Source organism: Grus americana, chromosome 5, assembly GCF_028858705.1.
Source record: "Grus americana isolate bGruAme1 chromosome 5, bGruAme1.mat, whole genome shotgun sequence".
NCBI classification, from domain to species: domain Eukaryota; kingdom Metazoa; phylum Chordata; class Aves; order Gruiformes; family Gruidae; genus Grus; species Grus americana.
In genome coordinates, this window is record NC_072856.1 from 21,587,507 (window position 1) to 21,609,733 (window position 22,227).

General features: G+C 39.6%; 1 protein-coding gene across 3 annotated transcripts in view; it reads left to right on the forward strand.

The window, feature by feature from the left end:
- EHF (ETS homologous factor) overlaps window positions 1–16,123 on the forward strand; it is a 33,701-nt gene extending 17,578 nt beyond the window's left edge. For 2 of the 3 annotated variants that reach the window (XM_054828693.1, XM_054828694.1), the window contains 8 exons: window positions 979–1,078; window positions 3,588–3,833; window positions 4,143–4,202; window positions 6,706–6,774; window positions 6,866–6,934; window positions 9,943–10,002; window positions 11,706–11,901; window positions 12,743–16,123. In XM_054828693.1, the coding sequence (XP_054684668.1) occupies window positions 979–1,078; window positions 3,588–3,833; window positions 4,143–4,202; window positions 6,706–6,774; window positions 6,866–6,934; window positions 9,943–10,002; window positions 11,706–11,901; window positions 12,743–12,842 (900 nt within the window). In that variant the 3' untranslated portion in view covers window positions 12,843–16,123. Of the gene's footprint in view, window positions 1–978; window positions 1,079–3,587; window positions 3,834–4,142; window positions 4,203–6,705; window positions 6,775–6,865; window positions 6,935–9,942; window positions 10,003–11,705; window positions 11,902–12,437; window positions 12,708–12,742 lie in introns of those variants that run through there. The other variant, XM_054828695.1, reaches the window with a different exon arrangement.
- The last annotated feature ends 6,104 nt before the right edge of the window (window positions 16,124–22,227 follow it).

Here is a 22,227-nt window from a genome sequence, read left to right on the forward strand (position 1 = left end):
AATAAATGATATTTTTCTAAAATATCAGATAAATGGGGGGTTACAGTATAAATAAAATAAAGGACAGTTTTACTCACAGTGCTAATGCTAAGTAGAAAGGAAAATTTGAGTCACTTAATAGAGGGAATGCTGTCTTGTCACTCAAAAATGCTGTTTCTGTTACAACAATGGCTGTCTCATTTACAAGATCTTTGACCATCTGATTTTTTGGTGTTTACAAATCTATGATCTGTGATATTTGTTACTGAGAAGTGTTATGGACACTGCTGACACAGATCAGATAAGAAACTGGGTCAGCTGACAAGATATTCCCTGCAACATTACCTCCCAGTAGCATTAATATGTGGGTTGTTCTGTGTGAGGGAGTTTCTGAACATGGGCTGTTGTCAACTGTGAGGTTTCATCTGCAATTATTGAAAAGTCTTTTCTATCTTGAAAAGGAAAGGAAAGGAAAGGAAAGGAGAAAAGAGAAAAAGAGAAAAAGAGAAAAAGAAAAGAGAAGAGAAAAGAGAAGAAAAGAGAAGAAAAGAGAAGAAAAGAAAAGAGAAAAGACAAAGAAAAGAGAAATAAAGAAGCATGTTTAAACTACATTTCTCTTTAAATTATGAAGAAAAAAAAGGGGGGGGAACTATTTAGTATTTCATTTCTCAAAGTTTGGCAGTTTTCCTGTATTTCTCTGTCAGGAGCCTTGTCTTTTCATTCAGCTTCATTTCTGATTACAGATTATTCATTTATGGATGGGCAGCTGTAGAAACTTGCTTCTCGCATATGCAAATCAAACACGGTAATTTTTATCACAAGGAGATTTTGTGGCAGTGGAACGGGGTTGTGGCAACATGTTGATTTCAATTGTATTGTCTACAAATGGAATTGGCTTCCTCACTTAACGTTCAGTGGATTTTTTTAATTTTTTTTTTTTGACATTTGCCTCTTGGACTAGACACTGTTCACTAAGCCAGCTGTTCAATTCACTTACAGATCATGATTTTGGAAGGAGCTGGCAGAATGAGTATCAATTCCAGCAGCAATCTACTCCACCAGCAGCCTTCCTGGACAGACGGATATTCCACATGCAATGGTAGGAGGAATTTAATGGCTCTGAGCCATGTTTTTTGGGGGAGAGGCAGGAGGAAAGGGGCTACTACACCTTTAAGCATGCACAAGTATTATTTTTCTGTAATACTAATTTACTGGAGTTTCACCTCTGGTAAGAAAAACTTCCATTTGTTACTTTATTTGAAAAAAGTGAACTCAACACTAAATTTCTGAAAGTGATTTGTTTACGGTTCATTTCCTTAATTAAAATGAATTTGGTGATGTTGAAAGTGCAAAAGTTCCCCCTTCTCAGTCCAGAATTCTTTCTCTCTTACCTTTACCCCTCACACATTCTCTAAACCAACATTACTCTTCAATGCTAATCACCCCTCCAGATTTCCAGGGAATAGTCTTTTTGCTTCTTTACTGTATTAGCTTTTTCAGCTCAAATTACTAGATAGCTTTCTAATTAGACTGGCATTAGAGCGCTAAATAACTTGTGATCTGACAACTCTTTTTCTTTTTTTTTTTCCTTACTCTTTTCTTATTATATGGCTGTATATGTAAAAATGTGTTCATATATATTGTCTCTCAGTATAAAAAGATAGACATAGACATATATATCTCTCTATATATAGTGTTCGATATATTTTTTAAATTCTTTTCATCACTCAGTCAATGGGTAAACCTTAAAAATCTAAGCAAACACATACTGTAGTTGTCCTTCTAATCCAAATAATGCTGCAACAAAACTTAGAGTGAAAGTTCGCACTCAATGAAGCTCCTATTCTTTTTCACGTGTATTTTCTAAACACACAAGAATACATAAGCACGCACTTAATAAATGTGCTGAGCTGTCTGTTACAGATTCATGGGGGAAAAGTCCTGGCTGAGTTTCACTTTGCACAGAATTTTGTGAAGGGAAACAGTGGTGTCTATTTTCATGTTTCTAGTGAAACTCCTCAGGATTTACTTATGTTTTAGAGAGACAGAAAGCTCAGACCAGCCTCTACAATAATTCACCACTTCACTTCCTTTTACCTAGCTACTCTTTCCTCTCACTAAAGGCTCTCCATTTACATTAGGAGTCCAGTGGCCTCAGAAATTCCTTTACCCTTCTGAAATGATGGGAATACATATCAGCCTCCTTTTCAGGGAATACTTGATGGCTCCTTCAAACCTTTCTTCTCTGACACTACACTCTTAATCATTACGACACTCATCCTCCAAATCCTTCAACAGGAGAATGAGAAACAGTCCTGCAAACTCCCTAAATTACTGGCGCAGACCTTGTTGGCCAATATTGATAAAGAAGCCTAAGTAACTGTGAGGCATTTTTGTGTTTACCTGGAAACTAACATTGTGCACTGTATCTCAACCGAAGACACCTGAGGTCTAGTGGGACCTGAGGGGAGGTGATTTCCTAATATATGCCAGTTTTGTTGCTTGTGGTCCTCTAGCAACATCCACTGTTGTCAGTATTTCTCACGGCTGTGTGGGTAATCTTTTTCTTGGGGAGACTGAGAACAAACTGGTACCACATCCTGGAGTGGAGCTACTGTAGAGCTAGGCCATAGCAGTCTTTCTTCCTCCCGTAATTCAGCCACCTCTGCAATCCTTCGTTCCCTCATCCTTTAACTCTTCATGCAATTGTGAGCATTTTATCATGCTGCCATTTCTGCTTGGCATACTCAATTGTCCTCCTTTTCCAAGGAATAAATTGCACTGAACTCCTTTTGCCAGTCCTTCTGTGAGGGCAGACCAAAGCGGTCCAGCCTTTGCTCTTATCTTATATCATTATCCTATCCCCATATACAATTTCTTTCATTTACATATGTAAATTATTGTTGTACAATGACATACAACTAAGAGCAGCTTAAAAGATTGCCAGGAAAAGATTCAGACATCCTAACAAGAAAATAAGGCAGCTTCAGTAACTAAAAATGTTCTACAGCTGCATTCAGAAATCACCTTACCTGACTACAGAAATAATGGGCTTTCATCAGAACACAAGCTATATCATGAAGCTGTGGGCCATACTGATAGGCTGTGGAGCAATGTGAAAGTGCCTTGGCTTTTACTGTTCTTTGATTGAGTCTCATAATCCATATTCAGTTCTTATCAAGTCCTTAATCAAAGAAAACTTCCACGTCACTTTATGAGAATTTTGCAAGGCTTTTCCATAATTTTCTGATCCACTAAAATTATTTTCCCACACAAGGATCAACATACCTTTTCAAATGTACTTCTGTAAGGCATCTTCCAACAAATAATTTTGGAGTATTTACCCAACATTAATAAATTAATTCCTACATACTCAATCTGCCAAGAGAGGTGTAATGTAATAATTCCCAGTTTTTAATTGGAAAACTGAGGCAAAAAAGAATAACAATGCCTTCTCCAGCAATAGGGACTGAGCTAGTGTCAAGGACTGAGAAAAGAATCTAGATCTGTGGACTGCTAGGGCGTGCAATTTAGCTACAGACCCTTCTTGTCATCGACATAATCCCGTGGTGCTAACAGAGACAGTAAATACCTATTTTCTTTTCCAGTGTCCAGCAGCTTCTATGGAACCCAGTGGCACGAAATACACCCACAGTACTGGACTAAATTTCAAGTCTGGGAGTGGCTGCAGCATCTCCTTGATACCAACCAACTGGATGCCAACTGCATACCTTTCCAAGAGTTTGATATCAACGGGGAACATCTGTGCAGTATGAGCCTGCAGGAATTCACTCAGGCAGCTGGGACGGCAGGGCAACTGCTTTACAGCAACCTTCAGCACCTAAAATGGAATGGTAAACAGATATTAGGCAGAGATGCATGTACAGTGGTCTGAATTCTGGGATCTTCAGAAGTTGCTTACATTCCCCAGAGACCTACCTGGCAGGTCTTATTTGCTATGTTTGCTCTACTGCTTATACCTCATTCACCGTATTGCTAAATTGCTTAGATATGACATAAGGCAGAAGTCTGAAGCACCAGGGGAAAGAGTATGTTTCCCACTCCAAAATTAGCCCTCTGTAGCAGTTGCTAGTTGGAGCTAATACCTTTGATTCTTCTGTGCTTGTTGTTATATGTCCTATCTGACATATGTTTTCTTGCAGGCCAGTGCGCAAGTGACATGTACCAATCTCATAATGTCATTGTGAAGACAGAGCAAACAGGTGAGTAACAGTCAGGTAACTTGTCTTTTGATGGCAAAAAAAAAAAAAAAAAAGGAAATTGTCCATTCCAAGACAGAGATATCAAAATAGCATTAAATAAAGTGGAAAGTGTATCATGCAGAATAAAAGCAGCAACACAAATATCAGACAATGTCTACTTTTTGAAATTTCAGGTAGTACCACCATATCTTAGTTTGCATGCGGCCACGTTTCCTGGGAGATCTCTGCAGTATCAGCAGTCTATACTGATGTTCAGAGTTGGAAAACTTTGTAGTACTCAGCAAGTGCAGCTTTGTAGAGGACTTCATTCTATGCTTCTTTCAGCAGATTTCAAAACAGCTATTTTCACAGTATTCTCAGTTAAAAAAAAAAAGAGAAAAATATTTTGTGTGAAGTGCTATTAATGTTTGAAACATGAGAAAATTTCCAAACAAAACTATTTTGAGAGAAAAAAATGTTACATTTCAATTTCTTCCCATTTCAATGAAACTGAAATTCAGTTAGTATTTTGGTTTGACCAAATCTGCATTTTTCCTGTGGCAGACTTTTTTTCCAGTGTGTTCATAGTTAGATGAACACAGGCCACCTCCCAAAAATGCACCGTACATAACTTCCTTTCCTAACAGGACTTTGTTTCACCAAGAAAAAAACTTCAGCTTGATTCAATACTCTTCTTCAAGCATGATTATTTTCCTGGTTCCTTTGCCAGAGCACCTCTGTCCATATCCAAACAGTCTCTATCCCACTAGTCCCAGCCTCTTTGTATGTGGATGTGTTCATGAGCCATGTTTTAACATCGCCGGGCAGAACACATACGGATTCATAGTGTGTGATGTCTCCAACAAATACTGCCAGCCTGTTTATTCAGCTAACCCGCAGGAGCCCAGCCTCTCCAGCCAGGGACACTATTCACCTTCTCCTTACAGCTGGCAAGCATTGCAATCTGCAATCCACTGCCTACACAGTGCAGGTGATGCGCATGCAGCAGCCTTGATGTTTGCCATGTAGGAAACTATAGTAATCCTAGTAAGGACCGAGTAAGTCCTGATTTATGAGATCTCAGTATAATATTCATTCCTCCTCTCACTAAAGATACACAGTGCAGTGCAAAGTATCTCAGCTGCACATCATGGAAAGGTCAAAGCCCAGGACTAACTGATGGTTCTCCTAGCTGTGCTGAATCAGGAGTGGCATGGTGGGGCTCTGGTGATGCCAACCATGGGGTGTGGGAGTGGATTTAGTTTCTGCATGGGGAGGAGCAGGTGATGTGAATTGGGGCTGCTGGAGAAGGGACTCCTGGTGAGCCAGCAGGGACAGGGTTGGTGTTTTAGAAGGAAAGCCTGCCTCATCCTAGCAGACCGTCGCAGTTGTAAAGACATGAGTACTGAAGAAGACCAAATGGGAATACAAACTGTCTCCCCGTGTTCTGGCTAGGTAAGACCTGTTTTCAGATGCAACATTAGGCAGATCAGGTGTCCAAGCAAGCCAAGGGTGTGTGCTATTGTAGGAACACAAGCTCTGGGTGCCCAAACATGCAGCTATTACTTAGCATGCCTGCTAAATTCCTATGTCATAAGTGGTTACTCAGCCAAAAGTGATGATTTAGCTACAACTCATATTTGGTTTGTTTTGGTTTGGGGTTTTTTTGTTTGGTGGGTTTTTTGTTGGGTTGTTGTTTTTTTTTTAATTTCATTTATATGAACTTAAAAAAAAATAAGTTAAAGTACAACTTAGATTTGAACTTTACATCTCATCCATTCTGACCTATATTCAAAAGAAAAAAAGATTTTTTTAAAGTCTACTCATCTCAAAAATGCACTGTGAAGAGACTAATTTCCTGATCAATGTACAGGTCATAAAGACAATACTTCTGCTTATATTGATTCATCTGACCAAAAGGTCACTAAAAATTATTCCTCTTTAATCATGAAGGTGGTTTTTAGGTTAAGGATGGGGACTCGACATGCCTGGAATAAAATGGCCCTTCATCTAGGCTTTGATGTTTATCACTATGTGCTTAAACATAAAGATCTGTTTCAGAGGGAACTTTTGAGTTCTGCCATTATAGAAATAAATACTCATTATAAGCATCCTTTTGTTTTACTAAATATTTGAGAACACTTTCATCTCTATGGCACCAAAGCACTGTCATAATCACCAGGGGCTGAGAATTCAGGACTGGATTGGGTAGAATTAGAGTTGATCTGGCATAGGAAACCTCCTTCAGGGGCATAAAAGATATATTAGCCAGGAAAAGGAAGAGCTTACTACATTATATCTAAAAGTCAGTGCTTTGTGTAAGTACATTTGCCTGAGTATGCAAAACCCTGTTCCATAATTTGAGTGAAAGGAAATAAATTTGTGCATAACCCCTTTACTACTTAGATCCCTTCACAACTCTTTTTTTGCACATTTCTTATTCCCTCAGTGCTCCATATTCACCTCTGTGCTAAAAAAATGTTCTTTTAGTGATCTGATTTTCCTCTTGGTCCTTTACCTTTAGATCCATCATTAATGGTGTCCTGGAAAGAAGAGAATTATCTATACGACAGTGGCTATGGTAGCACAGTAGGTAACTAACATCACAATACTTCATGCATTTCTGAGATGGTTTTATTGTTGTCTGAGCCTATTACTTTAAATATATTCTTTCTAATTCCCAGAGCTATTTGACAGTAAAACATTCTGTCGTGCTCAGATTTCCATGACGACACCTAGTCACCAGCCTCCTGGTAAGGAACTTGCAATTATATTGTTAATTGTTTGTCACTTGTCTCAGAGCTACTGACGTATAAAAGTCTCTGTGGTCTTCTGTTGTAGGATTCAGTCTGAGCCTCCAGTAATTTTAAACCAAGCAATACTGATTCTGACAGCTCTTTTAGCTACCATTATTACAATAGCTTGCTTTAAAGAAATGCTTCTCTCTTCTCTCTGTCAAGACAAAGAAGATCAAATAATCTGCAATCTCCACATATCTTTTAAAGTGACTGACTGAAAGAGGAAGATGTTAGTGTCAGAGAGACGAGACGTTCCAGCTCTGCCACACTTTTCTGTGGTGTAGCTAGGTACATGCAAGTAAGTGGCATGTTCCTCCCCAGAAGTGGCTGCGTTTCCCTAGTGAGCCAGTCAGCCATGCTGAATAGGTTACTAGGATTTGGGCTCGGTTTGGGGTCTGCCTGGGGGAGCCGTAGGGCAGGCAGCAAGCCCTCTGTCCAACTCCACCAGAAGAAGGGCTTCCTGCTGGAGCACATCTCAGCTGATAGCAGGGCAGGCACCACATACCTCTTCACCCCTCCACAGTGCTTCCATGAGGCAGAGATACAATCTGCATACTAAAGGGCAAGAGAAGGAGCAAACCTATTTGCCATAGTAACCGGTGAAAGTACAGTCTGGGCAAACATGTCGGGGCATTCTGTGGGCCATGTCATGGAGGCAGGCACAAGGGATGGAGGTGAGAAAGCAAGGCAGTGGGAAAAGAGGAGAGCAGAGATGGCAGGGGAACAAGAAAGGGGGGAGAAGGAAAGGCAGGTCCTTCTTAGCAGGCTGTTAAGCAAACAGAGCTGAGGGAGAAAGCAATGGAAGTCATGGGAGGATGAGAAAGGAAGGCACACTGCTGTAGATGCAGCCTCACAGGCTCTGTCTCTGCACTGGGGGCAGCCCTGTGCCTCTGCACATGGGTGGCAGTCACAGCCTCTGTGCCTGCCCATTCGCTGCATCCCCCAGTGTCCCAGCACAGCTGGACTTGCCAAGTGACATACTGTTTAAACTAATGCACTCAGCAATAAATAAAATAAGAGAGAAAACCTGACCAGAAGAAGAAAACCACCAAAGCTTAAAAAAACCCCAGCCAAACACTCTGCTTCCTCTGCCGCCTCCACCCACTCTCACAAGATGGCTACCAGGATTTTGGAGCTCTCCAACAGGACTGGGGACCTGTCAAGATCCTGGCACAGTGTGTTTACACGCTGACTGCTTAAGCCTAGAGCTAGGGTGGCACGCCAAGGGCACAGCCTCCTGTAAAAACTAAATTTGTATATCCCGTAAAAAATGGCTCATTCCTGAATCATATGCAAATACTGTGCAACCTTTTGTCAAAAGTTTTGCAAGACAGCTTTGTTGAAACTGCATCATAACTCTTTTCATCTGTCAGGCCCCAGCCTCCTAACATGGCATGTTTGAAACTGGTCTCCACATAGGAGCAGAGGCAGAGGAGGAGGCTATTTACACAGCTGAAATCCAGAATAAATCACTAGCTAGGCAGAAGGCAACTGAACTTCCAAGAATAAATCTCCAGCTAAGTGAAGCATAACAAGCATTTGCAAGTGAATTGTGAGATTTTAAAATGAGAAGGATTTATTTAAGAGGGCAAATAAAGGACTGGGTCCTGCTGTCCTTGCCTGGAGTTCCCACAGACTTTTAATAACATCAGGGGAATCATAATCTGAGGAAAGGTAGTGAAATAAGCCTCATTTTACTTTTTCCCCTCAAGCCGAGTGAAGTTCAGGCTAGTTCCTGCTCTTTGAGGCAAAATGACTCAGAGTATGTTTGCTGCTTGGGGGTCAAGGACAATTATATCAGGCTCAGAATAGTGGAGGTTAAGCTTATCCTCACTGATCTGTTCAGTTTATGTTTCCAGTTATGTATGAATAAAACAAGAATGTGAATAGCTTTGCATCTACCTTTTCACATGCAGTTATTGCAGTTGCTTGGGCAAATCCAGCAAGTTTCTATGCAAATGAATATTTCCTGTGAGTCATTTTCCCATGCAAATGCCCAGTTTCCATGAAAAGTATGATAATCGTGCATTCATAGAAGCTGGGAAAATGTGCGTGGGACCTTAAGCTTTGCTTTATGGAACTCGGGCATGAAGTATGCTGAAAAGCAAAAACAGAGGGGGCTCCCTCTCAGGACTATCCCACAGATTTTTGCAAGACTTAGAGTGATCAAATGACAAGAGCAGAGCCAGGCTGCAGTGGTTTGAGGGTGGGAGGGTTGAACGTGCAGACTGTGAGGTAGGTTACAGTCATGAATAGATGGAACTTTTCTTTTTCTTCATTTCTGAAGAACCACTCGTGCCAGAAACCCTATTCCTCCACTGATTGGCTGCAGGTGATAAAGTACCATAGATGAGAAATAGCTTGTTTTTATGGCTCTGAGCCATGGAACAATATATGCATGTCCAGCTGCCAAAAACTCCTACCAGCACAGCCCCATTCCCCCACCCAGCACCCCCCTCAAACAATAATGAGTTGCCAGTTCATTATGTTTTTGTCAGGTAGGTGTTCTGTGCATTGGTACCAATGCATACATTTCACATTAGATCATCTCTGTGGAAACAAATAAGCCCCCAAAGATACATGCTTCTGCAAAGACTAAGACATAATGGGACAATTCAGGATTCCTTTTATAGACATGATCATCTTATTTTTCTCTCTCTCTCTCTCTCTCACATAACATGAGCAGAGGTATTTGTTAATCAAATTTAGGTTTCAAAAGCCAAATGTTTACCTCTGCACTCATTCTTTATTCATCAATGATCTCTTTGTGAGGTGTGCTGACTAACATACAGTACAGAAAACAAAACTCTCCCCCTTCCTCCTCACTTAGATTACCTTCTGAAAAGTGATTATCATCAAAAGAGTTATTCATACTTTTTTGTGGTTTTATTTCTTTCAACCTGCTAGTCAATGGAAAGCCTTTAATCAAATTTACAAATAGGCTTCATTTTCCTTCTCTGCAGATTCTTCAGATGTGAAAAAATCGCAAGATCATACCCCAAAGTCCCACACCAAGAAACACAGTAAGTTGACATCTGTGTTTATAACGGTTGGTGGATTGAAGGAAAATAAACACATTAAAAGAAAATCCCTTTTGGGACAGAAAATTAAGCATTTTGAAAAACTGATTAGATTATTATCATGATTGAATCCTCCAAGGATATGATTGTTTGCTTTTGTTACTTTTGACTCAGTATTGTTATACTTTTCAAAATGTTTTTATCTGTGAGGGAAACAAACAGAAACCAGTTGCTTCTGCCCTATGTTGAGCTGGGCTGGTGGACTGGAGTAAAGAAATGATGAAGGAGACCCAGGATTAAATTAGGAAGATCTGTGTGTGGGCATGGCCACGCTCATGGGCATGCCTGCCAGGTGCAGCATGCACCAGAGACCCTGCTCAGCATTTTCTTGCAGAACTTCTCACACATAGTGCCACGAGCAAGCACCTGCCCCTCAATCCTGCCACCTTCTTCTCCTCTGATATGACAGTCTTTCCACTCCCCTCCTCTGTCTTTTCTGCTAGTTTTGATTCAACCTGACTCTGAAGACAGATTATCATAATTGTGATTTCTGGACATAGTTCCATTAATGTACTTTACTGAGATTTTTATGCTGAAAATACCTTGTGTATGTCTTTTGCGTCCTGTGTCATTCCCTATTTATAACAGAAAACCTTAATATTGGTCATTCAATGCATTTTGTAATATTTGATTTCATCCTGCTTCAATATGGTCTCCAGATTACCTGTCTCTTCCTGACACCTCTTCTGACTCTGCTCTGTGACTTTGCCCAACAAGAACTCCTGAACTTTTTGTCTGCACATAGATACTTTGTTTCTTTTTTTGTTTGTATATGAGGGTTGCTAATGAACAGATTAGATAAGACTGGTCTGAAGACAGACCCGTGAGGAACTGAGGTCACTTGTTTTGTTCAGCTTGCAGAAGAGAAGGCTAATGGGTAACCACATCACAGTCTACAGCTTCCTCAAGGAAGGCAGTGGAGGGGAAGGTGCTGATTTCCTCTCTCTGGTTACCAGTGACAGGACATGAGGAAATGGAATGAAGCTGTATCAGAGGAAAGTCAGACTGGACATTAGGAAAAGGTTCTTCACTGAGAGGGTGGTCAGTCACTGCAACAGGCTCACCAGGGAAGTAGTCAGAGCACCAAGCCTGTAAGAGTTCAAGGAGCATCTGGACGAAGCTCTTACTTCTTTAAGTCTACGTAAGAGGGCTGGGACCAAATACGCATTGATGTGGAACAGCATTTCACCTCCTTTGCCTTCTGTCTGTCTTTTAAATGTGTGGAGATTCAGGGCCTGCTTCACAATTGTCTTGGCTGTTTCACATACGGTGTCAGGTTACATGCCATGCTGTAGAAGAATATCAGGAAAAATGGGCAAATGAGTTGAGGGGAACAGTGCCAAAGGCAGAAGAAAGCAGTGGATGGTTTGAACTCTGCTTCCCCTGGTTGCTGGAGCTCCTACCTGCCTGCCACAGGGCTCAGACTGCTGAAGGCTGACACCTCCAGCCTCAGTGTAAAGGCTGCCCACCTTTTTTGCCTACATGTTTCTGAGGTGGGGGTCCTGTGCTCCAGTAACTGTGGCCTGTCCCTACCAAGTGGTCACCATCTGTAGATGACATACTGTATGAACATGACATAAAAATGGCAAGCATAGCCCAGAGAGCTCTTTAGACACTCCTTCCTCCTGCCCCCTTTCCTCTTTCAGACCCTCGAGGAACTCATCTTTGGGAATTTATTCGAGATATTCTTCTCAGTCCTGAGAAAAACCCAGGATTAATCAAGTGGGAAGACCGGTCAGAAGGTGTCTTCAGATTTTTAAAATCCGAAGCTGTGGCTCAGCTATGGGGAAAGAAGAAGAACAACAGCAGCATGACTTATGAGAAACTCAGTCGGGCTATGAGGTGAGCTGAGATGTTGCTGCAGAAGACTGAGGCACATAAAAAGACAATCTGAATGGAGAATCTAGCTGACTTTTAAAAATTGTCAGCAGCACCAGTTGCTTTCTTTGACAGCTGAGTCTCTCCCACTAATTTTGAGATTGTAACATTATGTTCTTTCTCTTTTCTTTCCCCTCCTGTTTCTGTATACTATAATATATATAATATATATAACATAGATATATGTTATATATATAATATAAATTCTGTTGCTGTCCACCTAAACAACCAATGTAGTAAGGAAACATGGTTGTACCAGACTGAAAATTCACATGCTACTGAACTGGGAATGCTTAAATGGCCCAGTAAAGGCAACAGACCTTGCTATTTCCAGCAATGTTCAGAAACTAGGCATGCGCTCACCCATCATCTTAAAATAAGTTTACAAATTCTGTGTGAGGATTTTCTTTGCTCTTTGCTTTAGCATTTTTCCATAATCTATGAAAGTTCAAAATGTATTTTTAAGTGGAACTTGAGATTCTTTCTTGGTCTGATTTCAGATCCTGGCTTATCTGAAAAAAAACTCCATGAAATCACTTAAGAGTATGTGATAAATACGGCAATATGCTATGACCTGAAATATGGTGAAAATCAAACTCAGAAGATAATTAATATAAAGTAAAAAGAAGACATCAATTTTTTCTTCTCTTTCAGTTATAATAATGTTAGGTATTTTATATATATATATCGCAATAGAAAAATAAAGACTTTCCAGCTAGCTCTGGGGTTGCCTAGTTGGCAGTGGCCTTTTAGTACAATAAGTAAACTTAATCTTAAATCTTTTTCTATGTTTTTATTTTAACAGATACTATTATAAAAGAGAAATCCTGGAGCGTGTGGATGGTCGGAGATTAGTGTATAAATTTGGAAAGAATGCCCGTGGCTGGAGAGAAAATGAGAATTAAATATGTCAAGAAATAACATTAAAAACACCTGAATGTAAATATTCAAAGACTATTTTCTTATATTTATGTACCAAACTGCGATGAAAAACCAATTCTACTTACGTTGGGAAGAAGGAACATTATCATTATTGGTATTAAAATTATTTTATTTTGAAGTATGTCCTGTATGGGGAAAACATGTACACAGTTTTCTGTGATATAAGATAACATTATAGAATGATGATTATTTTTCCCTTCTTGTGAAGTTTTTCTCTTTCTTTTTAAATCATACAGGCATAATGTGATTTATGACAATGCTGTGAGTCATGCAAAGAAAGGGAAGGAGCAAAATACTAGGGCATTTAGGGAGTATGATAATCCACTGTGGAAGGCAACCGTAAGTAGTGGAAATATAAAGCATCTCTGAGCCAAGTAGTCTTCCATAGTCAGCTGATTTATAGCTTTCATTGGCCAATATCACCTGTTCCTTCCCTCCTCTGATGTCTGAGTGTTTTAACACTTTGCTGGCTTCCAGTTGCTTTTGTTGAGTCAGACTGTGGGTTCCTCTTCAGTTACTTATCCCAGCCACAGAGAGCAGTGACTCTGCGAGGTGGCTGTCAGCATTCATTTGGAGAATCCATACTACCTCCACCGCTGGGACCTTCTTTTGTAGGCAGAAGTTTAGGAACTGACCTTGCCTGGTACTGAGTATCCTCCCTAATCTCCAAAGGGCATTCAGCTTGTTCCACGAAAAGGGCTATTTGTTTTTCACTAACAACTTTGAGGTGAACTGCAGGAAGAGAGTCAATTTCAGAAGCTATTGAAGGAAGATGATTGTTTTCTGACTGGGCAAACTTACTAAAAAGCACCAGTTTCCCAGTAGAAATATTAATAGTCCTCCCACCCTCTCATATTCCTTATTAAAGCATTCAAATCCATGCTATATGAAGCAGTGAGGAGATGGGCAAGCAGAACATATATTAATCCCATAGCATGAGGGAGCAGTCTCCCCAGTTCCTTCAAGTCAAATGGTCCTCCTAGCAGGTCAAGTCTCACTTGAACAGGTACTTTCAAAAAACCTTTGAGAAATGCAAAGCTCCATTGCATGTAAAATATTAGTTCCCTTTGCTTTTCTCAAGTCTAACTCTATATTTTATTTGTATTTGTCAGCTGTGCTTGGGATTCTTAGTTGGAGAAAAAAACATCAACATAAGGACAGTGAGATTTTGGGGACACTCAGATCTAGGTCAGTATTTTGGGCTCATCTCTAGCAGTGCTATACAGAGACTGAACATTCATTGGGGAAGTAAAAACTAGAGGAGGCAGCACTTTACCAGGTCACTGAGTACATGAGATGTGGGAGTTGAGAAACAGGATCTTCTTGGTGATGTTAACAGAGGTGAAACCAAGATCAATTCCAACTCACTTTTTCAGGGATGGGGAATTTGGAAAACAATAACAGGGGCTGAGAAGTCCAGGACAAAAAAAAAATTAAAAAAAAAAAAAATTAAGAGTATTAAATCCATCCAATATCCATTTCCTCAGGTGTCCCCTGGATTTGAATCCATATTAGCTTGAAATGCAGCAAGGTGCAGCTGGAGGTTGTAGAGTATTCCATTTTTTGTTTGTCTTAAAAGGAAATAGAGATGAAACCAAGAGACAACAGGGTATCAAATGTGCTTAGCAACAATTTGTAGGCAAACATGAGAGCCTAACTCATTATCTACACATGTAGGGCATGTCAAACAATAACACCACCTCCTACACTGTGTATGCCAGAGCTGTCACCATCAATTACCCATACATGACAATTTTTACTTTTCATAACCGGGGTGGAGAGAGATTCCTCTTATTTACAAATCAAATAATAAGCCTCTGTACTTCAAAGAATATTTTTCTTTTCTTTCAGTCTCTTTTTTTTTAACTGACTGTGCTAGCCTTGCTTGCTTTTGCGCAACTCAATAATTTCATTTTTTTTATCTTGATTAGCTACATTCCACTTCTTTTACCATCATTTTGTAGTTCATATAACAAGAACCAGGCCACCAGGTGAGGAGAGCACCTTCACTTTGCTCCAAAGACTGTTCCTTTCTCCCACCTCACAGTCCTTTGCCCCATGCTCTTCACCGTATCCCCTCCCTTGTCCCCCCCATTCCACACTTTGGGTGAAAATCCAAAATCAGTGGTATCGTCGCAAATCCACAGTACTGTTGTACCTTGTCTCAGGTTAACAAACATCTTACAGCAACTGACTGCAATATCTTCATAAAACTGCCTTCTACCAGATCTCTCATCAAACTTCTTGGGAGATAACATGAACTTGTGATATACACGTGTCACCACTTGGTTACCGAGCAGCAGCTAAACCTGCTTTTAAAGGTTTTGAAAGATAAAGCTTTATTTAGAAGTGTACTGTATAAATCTAGACAGTGATTTGCATTGGAGTGCAGTATAAATGCCAGTCTTCCACTAGCACGTCTTTCAGCACATGGAAATCATGCAAGTTTCTATTCCCACTCTGCAGAACTTTTCAGACTAGGTACTTGTCATTCAACATTACAATAGCACAAAGTTGGAACAGAAACCAGCCAACATTTACTCTGTTTTACAAATATATTAACCTTTGCCTAAGACAAACACAAAGGACGGTTTAAAACTACAGTTCTTGCCAAGGATAGATGTGACAAACCAAAGGGAGTCTTTTTACCAGACCTAAGCAAATGGATAAAATGAAGAGATGAATGTTTATGTAAATTACTATGTAAACAAAAAAGCATTTCTGATTGCTCTTTTATTTTATATTTCAGAGGCTGAGCAATCATATTTTAAATGTATCCTTTAAGTTAGCAGCTGCTGAACTGGTAGCACCATGTGTATAGATTTTTATTGTACCATAATTTTTCATATGTATAAAGCTCTAAATAGGAAAGTATATTATATTTATATAGTTACATGCAAATCACAATGTCAAAGGTGTTGGCACAAGCACTCTCAAAGTATATTTTCTGCACAAAATTAGAGCAACTTACTCTAAAAACATCCTGAGAAATTGTATGTAGGCTGGTGAACTACATAGACATTAAAATGTTTAGTTACATTTTCTTCTTTCTTTCTGCAGCACATTGCATAATACTGCTTGCTTCTCACAGCATCATCTTCAACGTATATGTGTGGATACAAATCCACGTTAGATATTTCACTATTGCCATTGTAAATCTCAGCTTGGAGACTATGTATCACAAAATGGTTCTAAAGACTGTTTCTATTTTTGTGGGTATGATATAAATTCAAATAAAACTCATGAAAGAAATTTTCTGATGAATGTTTATCTTCACTTGTTTGTGTCTTGAGGTTGGAAATGACTAATATGAATTATTTTAATATTGGAGAATATTTCAATATTGGCAAAAGGACTGATGTAACTACCACAAAATCCAATACCTTAAATTTACTAATATGCTGAATAGCCTACCTATTGTGAAGATACTGGATTTCCAAACCTGTTTTATGCCTCACAGGCCTTGCTGGAATACTCAATTATGTCAACACAGCTAGATTGCCTTTCTTGTTTGGCTGCTAAACTTTACAAAGGTCTTACTTCAGCTCTGATTTAACTTCAAGGTATTTTGAAATGTGTGCAAAGGATAGGCTGATTAAGGATACCATTACTCAGACTGAGCATTTCCTATACTGAATCAAAGCAGCTAAAACTATGAAATCCTGTCTTTTGTGTTATTTTTTCATCTAAGTGGTGGCTACAAAAACGCTGAATGAACAAAGAGAACATCTCTCCTGATTTGGTTTGCAGCTTGAGGAAAAAAAGTGAAAACCCTTATAATTAAGAGACAGTCAAAGTAAGCCCACATGGCATTTACACTCAGGGCGGGGCAGGGGGAGGGGGGGGCTGTGGCTGTATCAGTATGGTGTGAGAGTACAGTGCATGGACCTGCAACGAGCCAACCTGTAGCACCTGCTGCTGCCTCGCTTGGTATCCTGAGCTGATTGGCAGCATGGGGCACCATGGCGGTGCAGTGTAGCATGCCTGCTGCAGCAACTTGTGCTTGTTGCTGTGCCAGCATGTCTGGAGTTGGGTTTGAATCTCAAACCCGGAGCTTCACTGCAATGGGATAAATCATGCTATCATGCTCTATAATCTGCAAATGTGCTTAATTTTAAGCAAGTGTGTGATTCCACTGCATTTGAAATTATGTTTGTGGATGTGTGAGGATGATGACTGTATATGTGCAGTCTATATTGAATCAGCCTATATTCCAACCCAGAATTTCAAGGGGCTCCAAAATTATGTCCACCTAAGTAGAAGAATATGTTTGAATTTTAAACACAGGTACAACCCCAATGTTTAGCATGCAAAATCAGGCCAGTGCCTTGAAAGGGTTGTCATAGTTTGGCTTGGAGTCCTAAGCCAGGTTTCAAAAGGAATTGGAACTGGATTTCAAGCAAGTACAGACTGAGTTTTTAAAAAAAACAGCTAGTTTTCCAGTAAATTGTCAGGCCTTTTGTTTCAAGCAAGCTGAGGCCAATATTTGAGATAGAGACAAATGAGACTATTGCTTGGAAACATACAATTAAAAGCACACTTAAACCCCCCCAAACTCTTCTTTGGTTGTGACTTAAAATCAAGCAAAACTTCAGCTTTCAGCTACATTCTAAGGCCATACAAAATAAAAAAAATCAAGGCAAAATTCAGAGTGTGCAAATCCTACATAAATTGAGAATAAGTAAGAGGAGTATTGTAAACAGAGTCTACCAAGCTACATCTAAACCTGTTACAAATTTGTGGGCATGTCTGCATCAAGGACAAGTGAGAATTGCTTCAGATAAATGAAATCTGGTACTGAAGAAAGATGAGCAATTAAGCCTTACCAATACTAATAGCTTCCAAGAAGTGTTAAGTGGGATAATTACAATAATTTGAAAGATAATCTAGCTGGGTTTTAGCATTTGCTCCCTTGCTGATGGAGTTTTGCACAATGCAGTCTAAGTCCTGAGGTTTGTGCCAGCCAAGACTTTCCTCTGACAACCACTCTTGGTGCCTTTCCCCAGATATTTAGCTCCTTCAGTCACCTCACTCTGTTTCAACACATGAAAATGTTAGAGAAAATAATAAGGAAGAAAAAGAAGCAGGAGAAAGAGACTGAGTAGATGGCCAGGTCTTACTGCACCAAACAGTTCTGTGTGAAAATACAAAGGCTGTATGCACCAAAAAAGTTGATGACATCTAAGTTGGTCTATTTATAGTCTTTCCATCAGAGGTTGGTTGCAAAAAATTAAACATAAATTAGTGTTTACAACTCTAATTATAACTGTAAGGAGAACAAGAAATTAGAGCAATATGCCTATGGGCACTGCATAATCTTGTAAGCTTAAAAAAATAATTATGAAAGTAAAATGACTGAAGCACTATTTCTGCTGAATCATTTCCTCCCTCTGTCTTCAGAATGGTATGATATTCTCCTTTGCTTTCATCTCATTTTGAATTTTTAACAATAAGATTCAGTCTCAACACAGGGAATGAAGAGTGACATGGATGATCTGTAATGTTGTAGCAGGTGTAGCAAAACAAACAGGCAAACTATAGCTTCTTCTTCCTAAGCTTTTTGGTTCCTTATTTAGCATTTATACTGTTCCTGGGAACAAGGTGTGAGGTTGGGGATAAATTTAGTCTAAATATGTAATGTTACTAAAATAAAAAGAAAAAATAAAACTATTTTTAAGATTACAGATGTTTCTTTTTCTACAACTGAGATTCTAATGCACCTACCCCAATCAGTTACTATACCATGTAGTATAATTTTTCTTGAGACATGACTGTTAACTTGAACAGCTAAATCTGTTTTAAAAGGGCCAATCATTTCTGTGAGAAATTTGAAATATGCTCAAGTATTTGCATTTTAATTTAAGTAACCCTGTATTGTTTCTTCAGGAAAAGCCTAACAGCAAGATGCATTTTACAAGAGTATTTTCATTTTCAAAAACTCTCACTGGCAAATTTTGCTACTGAAAACCAGATTTCCAGCATACCAGTAAAATAGACAACACAAAATAAATCAGGAGACTTTTTTTTACTATTTTATTTTTAACTTTTGAAAAAAGGTTATGTAGTAACCTTCCTTCTATCATTTTGTTTCTACCTTTTACATTACATTGTTGCACCAGCACTATATCTGATTTAATGAATAGATTAACCCTTTAAAAAATATTTTGTATTTTTTATATCCTATGGAGCAGGTGAAGACACAAGGAATTTTTAGTTAATGACAGCACCTGTTGAATGTCTTTCTCCGTAAAGCAGACACATACATTTGGGACATATGCATGCCAACATACCCTGGATGGGATGTTCCCCACAGGAACTGGCTTGACTAAATCTCTTAAAGAAACTGTTACATTAATACAATTTGACCAAATATCTGTTAAGCAAACCATTCAGTAACGATAATGTAAATTCAAACCTGGTGAGAAACCCCGAAAGCAAACAGACTGTCAAAGAAAGCTCCAAGAGGAGTGCAGGTGACAGTTTTGTACTTCTCCTGTTACTCACCTGTTTTTAGAAGTTACAAAGATAAACACAAAGTTCTGAACAACTTTAATCACAAAGCTCAAGACTGTATGAAAATCCCGTGCTCACTATGTTGGCATCAGTAGCTCAGCATTCAGCTGCCCCTCACTGGAAACTTTGTTACGGTTTGAGATTTTTCCAGGAGAACCCTGTTAATGAAAATTTGTATACAAATCACCTGCACCTGGCAGTTAGAATTATATTTTGCTTAAAGGGTTATGGTTCACAGCAGATCTGACATAAGCAATCATATTTTTTTCATTAAAATTTAACTAATTAAGCTTCTGCCCCAGGAATTTTACATCCTGATGGATCATTGCTACCTTGCCTACCTTCCTTTCTACCACAGAACCTCCATCACATTTCACTGTCATGCCCGATGCATGCCCCTAACAACTATTTGACGGACCGTATTTGATCTAAAGTGCTCCTTTGAATGCTAGACGAAAAGTAGGAAAATCTGAATGCAACCTACAAAAATCTCAGCACTGCAAATTTTTTTGCCTCTCAAATCTTGTCAAGGAACAGGGCAACAGGCTGTTCCAGAAGTGCAGTTTCTGTTCCTAGAGCTGGCCTGCAAGGTCTGCTCAAAAGCAACACAAAATGTGCCTTTGCCCCATACCTTTACAAACAAGATTACTGCATATGCAATACTTCTTGGCCCTGGGGAAGTAGGAATGCTTCATAAATATTTGTCATCTGGTGTTATACATTTTATGTATGTCTTGTACTTGATTTTTCATTTGTATCTAAGTCTGCAGTTTTATGCCACTCTAGATGTTGATAGATTCTTCTTCCAGTGATTTGGTTCAAGTGAATTGTTAAGTCAATCAGATCACAAAATGAGATTAACAGGTGGACTATTTATTGCAAATATCACTCATTGTGAAAAGCACTTAATTTCCATAGGAAGATGCTTCTTGACTGATCCCAGATTTTTACGTAAGTATATGATATGCACTAGGATTTCCTTGTTTCAGGCTATGTGTATTTCAGTGAGGAGTGAATGCCATTTTAAGCAATGATTTCAGTATCAGTGACACATCTCGTGAATTTTTCCAGAGAAGCCTCCCCCTCTCTCCTCTAAAAGCAGCGAAGAAACCATCATAGCATGAAAAATTCTCTGAAAGCCTCCTTCTTGGAACTGAGTGTGTTCACGGGCTGAACACGACACCTTATATACTGCTTTTTAAAGCTCCTTTCTGAATCTTGAAAACTTCGGGCAATAATGTGACCTGCAGCACTGTGTGGCAAGGCAATTATAGTGCTTCTCTGTTCTCTAGGGAAGGCTGCAGGATGGCTCCATAGCAACCTATGGGTGAGGGAAGCACTGCGTTTACCCAGGTTCCAGCCTCTGGACACTGTAGGATTCACTGTGTACAGGGGTTTAGTGCCACTGTACACCTTCATCTCTCAGGCTGTGGGTCCTGCATTTCTCAGATGTGCCAGGCAGATGTCGGCTGAAGATTTTTAATATTCTCAGAGAAGCACCCCAAATGCTGTTACTGTGAGTGCTGCAGAAAGGTCAGGAGATTGATGGGACTGTTGAAGCTCCTGGAGGTGATTCCGTCATGAGGATACGGAGACACAGCCCTCCACTGGAGATCATGAAGTGTACTGGGAGAGTGGACTGCACCTTCTCCTTCAAGTCTTACCAGTTTTGCTCACTATTTGTCAGCTTCTGTCTCAAATCTTTTCTCCCATCCCCTTTTCCCAAGTGAGGTTGTTATAGCTGGCTGGACCCATGGAAACTGTCCTTTCCCTGGAAGGGAATGTAAAGAGTTTGTCCATCAGCCCCCTGGTCTTCTGAGTCAGCTTTCATGGGCTAAAACCAAACTAGTCCTTTGGTTCTAGCTCACACAGTTATAGGCTGTGAATTTGCCAAGTCAGGGAAATTTAAAAGTGCAAATCAAATCTGTGACCAGGGGTTCTCTTACTGAGTCATTGAAGTTTGGAGAGAATGGAGGATCACACCACAGGTCTCATGTTGCAGTGTTTCCTGTGGGCTATGGTACTTCTCCTCAATATATTCATCCCACCAAGCCTGTGCCTGAACACTAACAGGAGGAGAAACAACATTTGCCACCAAAGACTCACAGGCTGCAGTCTCATGCTGTCTAAGATCCCTGTATTTTCAAAGAAAGTTTAAATAGAGAGGCAATTAATTAAAAAAAAAAGGGGGGGGTGGGAAACACCTTGAATTTCATCCTTCTCATGGCAGATACAATCATAATGTCTCAGGTAATTAGCTTTGCCTGAGATGATGATCACTCATTTTAGGAGTATATAAAATCTATGAGTTGCGATATGAGGCAACCTGCAAGTCTCCTTGCATCCTCCTAGAGTTCCCTCTGTACTCTTATATCTCTCTCTAAATCGTACCTCCTCTCCTGGGGGAAGGCTCACCAGAACTTATCAGATTCAATTACTGCTGTTTGATATCAATGTTCTCATGTGAAACCAGAATACAGTTAAGCCAAGACTACCTCCAAACCCCCAAACAATTACAAATGTTGATGATTCACCAGTTATTCATGCCAAACCAATATTTTTCAGTATTTTACAGTTCATGAGTGAAATATTTCAGCATGTTCAGGCTGAAATCATTAGCATGCCAGGAGGCATCTAATGGAGAAGAACACTCTGCATGGGGACAGATGGCATATTTAGCAGCTGTCATGCAATCACATACAGCTTATGGACACTTTTCCAGTAGGTTTGGGGTTGAGGGGCTAATAAAAGTTACATTTGCTTTCAAGGAAATTTAAAGTTAGATAATAAAGCTAATCCAATCCACTACCTTGCTGCCACTGGAAGAGGGACACA